Consider the following 10,410-nt stretch of genomic DNA (forward strand, 5'->3'; position numbering starts at 1 on the left):
TCAGACTTATGAACTGTGCCAAGATTCACAAGTTGGTGGTATGATTTTGCTTTAGTATTAAGCTGTGGCACAAGAAATCTGCATATTGCAGGTGGAACAGCTGGTGAAATTTCCTTTCTCAGTTTTCGATTTTCATCTTGTGCTTTTTGTGAGGAGCCAGCATGATTCTTGCTTTGCTTTTCCTGTGCTTGTGCACCTAAGGAATAGATTTGTTGGCCTGCTGCTCTTCTAGCTTGGCAGTCTTCATCACCTAGCATTCCAACAATCACATTTTTAGAGTGAGCGAAAAATGCATTGCGTTCCAAAACCTTCTTGGAAATCTCTTTTACTTCTTGGTTTGGGAAGATTTCTTTGCAACATGTTGAAGTTTTTTGACCCATCAGACAATGAATTGTGGTGTTTTATTTCAAACCAAGGTGGGAAGCAAACCTTGATGCACTATGCAGTACTCAAGACAAGATCATAAAACTTTTGGAAGGGTTGATTGCATGAGTGTATTTACGAAGTAGCCTACAAGCAAGTGTTAGCCACCTTGAATGACATAATTCCCCGACTGACAAAAACTGCAAGTCTTCATCAACATGCCCAATTGCCCAATCACAATGCAGGCATAATCCATATATTACACTGGTCTACAAAAAAAGAATTATTTTTTGCTTCATGAACTTTGAAGACTGATTTAGAGTAATTTTGCGGTGCTGAATCCGAATCTGAACTCAGATAACGTCAGGTTTGTGAGATATGATAACTACAAATTGTTACTTTTGTCAAAAGTGGAAGATTTGGCATTGCGTTCACCACCAACATAATTATGCAGTGCTATAACGAATGGTTAGTGTTAGACAGACCAAAACAGCCTAAGTAAGGTTACTGTACAAGCATTGCCACAGGCCTGCTAAATCCTTTGTGGTTTCATGCAAACCTTTGACGGGGGAGGGGGTCAGGGTCAGTTATACTTTTAGCCTCCCTTTTAGATTGTTATTACTGCCTTGTTAATAATGTTGCTTAGAAAACAAATTGGTATCAAAATTATATTTGGTCGGTGTATTTCAGCTACTTATGCACGTCATGGCCTGGATTTCTGCATATAGCAAAATATGTATGTGCAATAAACACAACGTCAAATCTTCCACTTTTGACAAAAGTAACAATTTGCTGTCATCATATCTCACAAACCTGACGTGATAATATAAATCTGAGGTCAGATTCGGATTCAGCACCCCAAAATTACTCTTAATCAGTTTTCAAAGTTCATAGAGCAAAAATCGTGTAGACCAGTGTTATGTTAAAACAAGGTATTTATGGAGTATGGGGGTCAAATTCCTGTATTTTCAACTGCAATGTGGACTGTGGAGGACCTAAACATTAATATTTTTTGCTGAAACTTCATATTATTGTTGTTTCAGTGAAACCTCACCATTAAAAAAAAATAATACAAGAAATATGAACATTGGGGCACACGACGCACCCTAGTGAGGAGCTTCGTTTTTTACTAAAGCAGCAAATCCGGATTTGTTCCTGAGCATAGCTGGTGCTCTATCCGTGCATATAAAAAAAAATCATCAAATCCATGCATATAGTCCAAAATTTATCAAGGTAATCACGGACCCCCAAATGCTTTCTCACGGACCCCCAAGGGGTCCGATAACCCCAGGTTGGGAACCACTGGTCTAGAACAATGGCTTTTAACTTTTTTGTTTGGCTGATCCGTTGTAAAGCCTTTGAAGCAGTCGAGGAACAATTAAACAGTCCTAAAACAATTTTATCTGATTTTTAATATATATCACATGGCCTAATGAAATCAAATTGTTTTTAACTTCAAAGAGACACATTTTTGCTGAACTTGCGATGCACTTATGATGATAGATGACATTGACAAAGTTATGTTATGAGCTGTATGTACAGAATCAATAATCTATATGCTGCAGTCCTGGTCACTGAGCTTGACAGAGTGAAGTTTTCAATTGTTGAAGTGTTGTTGCCGGGATTTATTCCATCCATTAGGTGCCGCTGAATAGAGAGAAGTCCTTAATTTACGTTGCTCAAGTGCATACCCTGAGAGTCGAACCCGAATATAATTTTATAACTTTCCCTTGTCATATTTTGATTGTGTCTTGTGAAATAAGTTGGCTACTGTACTCTAGTAAGTATAATAGGATATCACAGAATGTAATTATTTTAACTGATTTTGTTTCTTTTGCAATAGGAAAAGCACTCACAAAGAAAAATGGCAGATGTAACCATTAGCACTATTGTTTATCAAGAAATTTTATCCCTTTTTAAACAAACTACAGAAGCAATCAACAATGAACTGGATGGTATAGCACCATGGTTTATTGTATTTGTTACTATATCTTCAATTCTTTGCTGCCAGTGGATTTATTCATATCTTTTTGATGACACTCAAAGTCTGTCTAAGAGAATAACGTCTAGTTTCTTTTATTATGTAAAAAAACTTCCAATTGTTCGAGGTTATGTGAAAAAGCAAGTAGATCAAGTTCTGTCTGATGTTTGTGCAAGTAAGCTTTTTCCTCTCAAACCAGGACATTCTTATTTGCAACATTTACCTCCCCAAGGCAAAAACAAAGTTGAAGTTTTACTTGAAGTTGACAAGTATCTTATGCTAGATGATGTGAATTGGAGTAATGGCAAAGTATCTGGTACTGTCTATGGTGGTGGCCCTGAATTGACAAATATAATTTCTGATGTCTATCACAAATTTGCTTGGTCAAACCCTCTTCATGCTGATGTATTCAAATCACAAAGAAAAATGGAAGCGGAAGTTGTTAGAATGGCATGCAACCTCTTTCGTGGTGATCCAGCAAAGTCTTGTGGCAGTGTCACATCAGGTGGAACGGAAAGCATTTTATTAGCATGCAAAACATATAGAGATTGGGCCTATGACAGAGGAATAAAGAAACCAGAATTAGTTTGCCCTGTTAGTGTTCATGCAGCATTTGACAAAGCATGTTATTATTTTAGAATCAAATTAGTGCATGTTCCTGTTGATCCAATTACTCGTAAAGTTGATCTTCATGCCATGAAGAGAGCAATTTCCAGGAACACTTGTATGCTTGTTGGCTCTACACCCCAGTTTCCACATGGAATTGTGGATCCCATTCCAGAAATTGCAAAGTTGGGCTTACGATATGGTATCCCTGTCCACGTAGATTCATGTCTCGGAGGATTTTTATTGCCATTTATGGAAGAAGCTGGATACCCTCTTCATCCTTGTGACTTTTCATTACCTGGAGTAACTAGCATATCAGCTGATACCCACAAATATGGCTACGCTCCTAAAGGATCTTCAGTCATTCTTTATTCATCACAGAAATGGATTCATCATCAGTATTTTGTGAGTCCAGACTGGCAAGGAGGTATTTATGCTACTCCAACAATAGGAGGCAGCAGAAGTGGAGCAGTTATAGCTGCCTGTTGGGCTACAATGGTTCATATTGGTAGAGAAGGATACGTCAGCAAAACAAGAAGCATAATCAGTACGGCAAGATACATAGAAAATGGTCTTCGAAACATACCAAACATATTTGTATTTGGAGAACCAAAAATGTCTGTGATTGCTATCGGCAGCCATGACTTTGATGTATTTCATCTCTCTTCTGCCCTAGTTCAGCGCGGATGGAATTTAAACAATCTTCAATTTCCACCAAGCATTCACATTTGCTGCACGGTGCCTCACACACAGCCAGGTGTTGCAGATCAACTAATTCACGATGTTAAAGAAAGTGTTGCTGTTATCATGCAAGCTCCCTCTGCTCGAGTGACGGGTGCCGGTGCCATGTACGGAATGGCACAAACAGTGCCAGATCGTTCTATCGTTTCTGAAATAGCACACACCTTCCTGGATGCTTGTTATGATGCCACTGGTATATCAACTGTATCAAATGGAGTTAACTGATACAAGACAACTAACCGAAATTTCTTGCATATGGAAAATTTAAGTTTTGAAATTTGTCCCTAGAAATTTTCTTTATGATAATAAATTTGTTTTCAATCTATGAAGGGTTGTAAAAAAAACTTTTTTTTCTTAATAAAACCCAAACCTCCCAGGTTTTAATGGCCAAAACTGGGTTTTATCATGTAAAAACAGCCAAAAAAAATATTTTTTTGTGTAATTTGTTTATTAGATAAAGAATGAATTGACTAGTATTTATGCAACAATGCAACATGCATTCATGTAAAAACTCATTCTCCTAGGCAGGAAGTTGCTGGTTGCTAAGTCTGCTAAAATGTAACAAGAATTTAATCGTTTATTATTTTTTTTGTTTTTTTGCAGTAGTTGCAACAAAACTACTGATAGGAAAGATACCAATCCCGATGAACACCCAAACTTTGCTGTATTTATTTGATTAGTTGTTGAAAATAACACACTTTGGCTTTTGAAAGTTAACGAAACAGGTTTGTTTGTCACAGGTGTTGCTATAAGTTTTTCTCTTGAACAGTTTTAAATTTTTCTCATATTAAAACAGAATTTCTCATTTGGCAACGCTAGTTTTGTAGATCTAGTCACGTCATTTAAAAAAAAGTTTGTTTTTTTATAAATAACCCACCCTACCCGGGCAGCTACTCGCTACAACCCTGACTTTATGTGAACTTAGTGTTCATTTGGGTGTCAATCAGATTTTAATGAAAGGTATATATATATAATAGAATATTCAGTTTGAATACATTTTAAACTTTTACTTAAGAAAAATATTATGATGATATGTATTTTTTAACCACAGTTAATGACTAGTATACGCGGTATGTATATAAATTATTTTTTTCAGATTGGTTGCAGCATAACGTTTTGAAATAAATGACCGGGGTTCGATAGAAGTTCCTTTTTTATTGTCAAGATGAAGCATGCAACACTTTCTCTTTTGGTTAATAGCTCTACAACAGTGCAAACTATGCCCCTGATGATTGCTGGGTAAAAATGCCTGTTGGAGAATCTGTTATTATTGAGAAAAAATGTTTCATGGAATTAGGAAGTTTCTAGTTTAACAGGCCAGGCTAAGCATTGAGCATCATAAATATCTGAGTTGAGATACCGTAATGTATTTTGTTTTGCAGTGGAACATAAGTCGCCAAGCCCATATTCGATAAATTCATTTCGCTTGTGAAACGAATGAATTTTACTTCCCGTTATTTACATAAAAATGCATGGCTGACAATTAATATTAAAAAAGAATGGTCAGGGCAACCAAACCTATTTGATGATGCGTTCCAAATGTTTATTTAAATTTTGTTTGTCTTCCACTCATGGCGCCCTTAGTTTTAGCTGACATATTTCGATAGTTATTTAAGTTTCTGTGACTTTCGTGTCTTGCAATTACAGGTTCACCTGCATAATAGGCCAAGTTGTCCACTTGAAACCACCCTGACGTATGTGTACCAAATATTTCACACTTTTACTCTAAAAAGTGGTTAGATACATTTTGTTGCGTTTGTAGTAAGCAAAGCGGTTATTTCACATCCGATGGCTAGTATCACTGTTGTGCTGATCTTTGTCAAGAAAGCTGTGTCCTGTTCTAGAGTTTTTTTTTGTTCTTTTTTCAAACCAATATGCAAATAACGCGTTGGAATATTTTAAAATGAATTGCTGAATAAATTCAAAGTATCGATTTGCCCGAACGAATGTTTGCAGGAGATGCAAGAAGTTTTGAGGTTTGATTTGTGATGCCTCTGCTTTTGCATTGATTTATCTAGAATTTTTGCCTCAAATACTGTAGATTTGATGTTCTATGCTGTGCATTCTAGCTGATGAGCAAAACTGCAAAAGTCTTGATTTTTTGTTGCTGCAGTGATGTCTGTGATCAATGATAAAGTAAGCGTTTCGTTTACAAACGAGCTTTAGTTTCCTTTGTTATTTTGACTCGCTACATCATTGCTTTTTTTGTCTGCACCCCGTTGTGTTCTGGTCTTCTAATTTATGTTAATAATCAACTGATTGTGAATCAAAGCACCCTTGTGATGGGTCGTTGATTGATTCAATATTTAACTAGCACCGGCTGTACCGTTGACAAGCATCACTGAAAATGAATTGCATCCATTTTTGCCATCACTAATTTGCAGTTGCATAAAAATATTTTCAGTGGTTCTGCTTTTATCGCAGAATGTAAGAAAAGTTATCACTTCATGTACTCTGTGATAGGCGAGAAAACTCAACTCTCGGAGTTCTTTGTGGAATGCTCTTCAATTTTTTGTTTATTGTTTTTTCGAGTTTAAGACTTTTGTAACATCAATTTGTACTTTTGTATCTTTAATTTTTGATTATGTTAAAATGTGCGACCTCAAATCACTAGCTACGCACCATGATTTCACATTAACTCTTCATTTCATAAAAGTTCGCTTGTTTGTAAAATATTGTTCTGTAAGAAGATTCTCTGGGTTTGAATTTACACTAAAAGACATTTTGAACTAAAAAGATTCTTGTATTTGTAAAGTTTAACGTTGTCTCTTTGTGTGGAATAAGAAGTTTCTACCTTATGCTTGGTGTGTTGCCTGAAGCAAGTCAGGCAATTGTGGTCATGTGAATAGATGACGTTGTAAATTATCCTTTTTACGGTACGCAGTAACAAGTGCAAGGAAACCTCCAAACTAGAACGTATGAAAAGATTATTGACTAGCTAGGTTTTTTTCTAGTCCTTTGGAAATTATAAATACTATAAACATCCACTAATGTTGGATGTGTTCTATAGGGTAGTAAGAATTTATATCATTGTTTTACATGCTTGCGTACTACAGTACATATTGCTAGTTGGGTATTTGCAGTTGATAGTAAATCCGACACATTTCGTGGGTTCTTAAAATTATGAAATTCTACCTTTGACTAAATGGTTTTTGCTATCACTCGGAGAGTCGGAGTGAACGATCCACCAAAGCTTGGTGTGTAAAAAATTGTACTTTGTGCAAATGTTTAGCCGGACAAACACACATTTTCCAACTTTAACGACTAAACTTAACTGGCGTTTATGTTGGAGCTACAGTGCTGCCGAATTGTTGGCACCAATTGACGACAAATAGTCTGGCACGGCAGCATAACACAGCACCCGTTTAATCATTTATGTATGTCAATTTGTTTTGTAGTTTTTAATACATTTTCAGAAATCGATTACACGGAAGAGATATCGTTAACTTTGTTCAACTGTGTTGTGTTTGAGTAAAAGTTGGACTTTGATCTGCATGCAACCATTGCATGTTGTTACTTAACCATCATGTGCTTTGTCTGCACAGTGGAAGTTTTACAATGTCATGTAGCAACATCTTATGTAAGTGTGCAGTGGTTACCTAGTTTGTAATAATGTAGAACGTAGTTGTATAATGGATATCCACTTAAAAAACGTTTTTTGAAAGCTTTCATCAATTTTGTACAGGTTCTTGATTTTTAAACTACAAAATGTCTCGATCTGTATTCGTTATCAGTTATCACATGTTAGTTTTATCAGTAATGTTAATATTTCTGCAAGCAAATTTCTTGTTGCCACGGACAAGTAAGAGTGGCAACATTTACTTGCACGTTTTCGTGACCAAATTTTTGTTGCTTTTGCTTCAGTTTACTTTAAACATAACTTTATCATTCTAACACACTGTAACTACTTCATGGTAAGTCATAGGATTTTGAAACGACAGCAGTCAAAAATCGTTGGAAACTGTTGTCATGTTGTTTTACACGTCGTTTTCTTTGTTTAGTATTGACTTTTGCAAGTTTTTGCAGTTATTTTTGTTGCAACGCGATTACTCATGGCAGTTTGAAGTTAACTTTCGCAGGCCCACTACCCTTGTTTGTAATACTGTAGCAGTTCATGAAATATTTTTCAAACTATTTTCGCAATCGCAAAATGCAGTGATTTTTTGGTTGACTGCTTTGACAAGCTTAAAACTTAAAAGTACAATACTTCAAGTATCGAAAGTGTACTTTTTTTTGAACACAGCAATGATTGTTCTGCTGCCAATTCACCCTCAAAATTTTTTTGTGTTGATGAAAACCTATCAGTTGTTGGTATTTTTGCTTTATTGCTAATTCGTGTGATGATTGTTTGTAGTTTTTGTGTGATTCTGTTGTATGTAGATCGAAAAGAGTTAGCGCTTCAAATTCAATAAACCTGTATAAGTAGTGACATCTTAATTGTGTTCGTTCCACTTATCCAGAAGATAGTTGAATATTAATCCTTGGACTGAGTAAGCCTCCGATAGGTTTTTCCTGGGAGTACCGCATACTTGTAGTCAGTAGCGTATTTAGGGGGGAGGATAAGGGGCGATGGCCTCCCCCTAATGATCAGGTAAAAAAAATTGTAAATTTTGCAAAAAAAAGTTGTAGCACAAGACATAATTGCTTGGGTGATTCATCCTGCGCAACTGTGTCACAAGACCTAAGGGGCGATAATAGGCTTTTTCACCAACTTTTTGGCAAGACTTGCTCAGTTTTTGGCGAAGAAATCCGAATGCCGCGGAGAGCACCTAGACAACAACATTGACCTAACATTCCAGCTGAAACCGCGGAGATCTATTTCAAACAAACAGTTTTTCTTCCTTTTCTTGACAATTGCATGGCACAAATTCACGAGAGATCCAATGAGCACTGCTCGCTAGCTTTTAAAGTCAGCACATGATATATCTGCCTTCATTGATTCATGAAGATGAGAACTGCCCGATCGACGAGATTTTCGACTTCTACCATGCCTACCATGAAATGCTGGATGTTGAACCAAGCAATTGCTTTGCAGCTACTATTAAATTACTAAAAGCGAATCGGCTTGCAGTTTCTGTGGATAAAAGACATGCGACTTTTGTGGATGCGTGTCAAGCTGTTGAATAACTCGGCAATTATCCATAAATTACTTCGAATCTTTGCTACGCTTCCAGTTACAACTGCCTCCAATGAGCGATGTTTCCGTTCACTAAAGTAGCCTACCTGCAAAATTATTACCGCACGACCATGGCCGAGCCACGTTTGGATGGTCTACTAGCTCAGATGTATTTAAACAAGGATATTATACTCGAGTATGATGCAGTCATTGATATATTTGCCAAGCGCAGCCATCGCATTAAACTGTAAATTGTCATTGCGAATCGCCGAGAATGTTCAAAAGGTAGGCTATTCGAGGTCGGAAGGACTAACTTATTGTTTATGTTCTGAAGTGTTTGATATCTTTTGTTGGTTCATTGATTGGAACAGTAACTTACTTCTACGGATTTGCTCTTGATTTTGGACCCCCTCCTATCTGACGGCTTCAACTAACCCTCTCCCCCCATTCTGACGCATCATATGACATTTTGGTATAGCCTACTCCCCCTATTTAAAGGATCAAACAAGTCTAATTTTTACTCAAGTAGAAAAAATTTGAAACAATTAACAACCATTTTCACCAAACTTGAGTTTTCCATGTACTACCGTTGAGACTACCCCTATTGGCCTCCAGCCGTTGAGTCAGCCGCTATGCGGCTGACTGACACAATGTCTTGGCCCCCCCCCCTAACAAACTTTCTAAATACGCCACTGCTTGTAGTCGTAGAATGAAGAGGATTTGAACTGTTACCACAGGTCCGGTTACCGAGATTGGCTGAGTAAAGTTTTCTATCGGCAGCAGTGGCCGAGTGGTTAGCGCGTTAGGCTCGCAATCGAGAGCCTGCATGTTCGACTCCAGCCACCCGCACTTGCTGTTGTTTCTCCGGGCAAGAAACTTTACGATAATTGCCTCTACCCAGTGGTCGAATTCGAGTAATGGGTAGTACCAAATTTAAGTCATAAGTAGAGTAGACAACCGGAAACAGACATTGCCGTCGGCTGCAGCGTGGGTCAGGTGTACGTCGGAAGGTGTACACCGATGCATAGCGCTCAAGTCCGCTTTCCCGCAATGCAGGATAAATATATGAAAAAAAAGCTATTACACGTGTCGTAATTATTCCATCCATCCAGGTGCACCTGAATGGATTGCAGTCCTTGTAAGAATAATGTTAAACACCCAATCTACACTGAGATGATGCTACTTGAATTGTCTGCTCGCATGCCACCACCAAGCTGAATGAGTCGTTCTATGTTGGGAAAACGCGCAACTATTGTTTCGTCGAAGCACTCAATTTTGTCTGTCAGGTCGCATTTTTTTCTGGAGAAAATAACCGTGACTTTACGAATACAAAAACATAAATAAAAACAGTTACAGCACAGTGTAGACATCATATAGTACGATATACTAAATTTTATATGAGATGCACAACTGGTTAACAAATTAAACAAGCTATGAATGAAAATCACATTTACCGGTTATTGACAACCCTTTTTCCAAGAATTCATTTACAAGGTGTTAGGCTACGTCTAAGCATTATATCACGACTAAATAGACACAATTATAATTAACAAATACTTCGGAAAGATTTAACATAGGCTAACCTTTTTAAAATTACAGTAGA

General features: G+C 37.1%; 1 protein-coding gene across 1 annotated transcript; it reads left to right on the top strand.

Annotated features, from left to right (window-relative positions):
- The first annotated feature begins 2,213 nt into the window (after positions 1–2,213).
- Positions 2,214–8,122, top strand: LOC145782428 (sphingosine-1-phosphate lyase 1-like). Its single transcript, XM_082594215.1, has one exon. It carries the CDS (start codon positions 2,228–2,230, stop codon positions 3,914–3,916), a length of 1,689 nt encoding a protein of 562 aa, XP_082450341.1. The 5' UTR covers positions 2,214–2,227; the 3' UTR covers positions 3,917–8,122.
- The last annotated feature ends 2,288 nt before the right edge of the window (positions 8,123–10,410 follow it).

Source organism: Aplidium turbinatum, chromosome 1 (genome assembly GCF_918807975.1).
Source record: "Aplidium turbinatum chromosome 1, kaAplTurb1.1, whole genome shotgun sequence".
NCBI classification, from domain to species: Eukaryota; Metazoa; Chordata; class Ascidiacea; order Aplousobranchia; family Polyclinidae; genus Aplidium; species Aplidium turbinatum.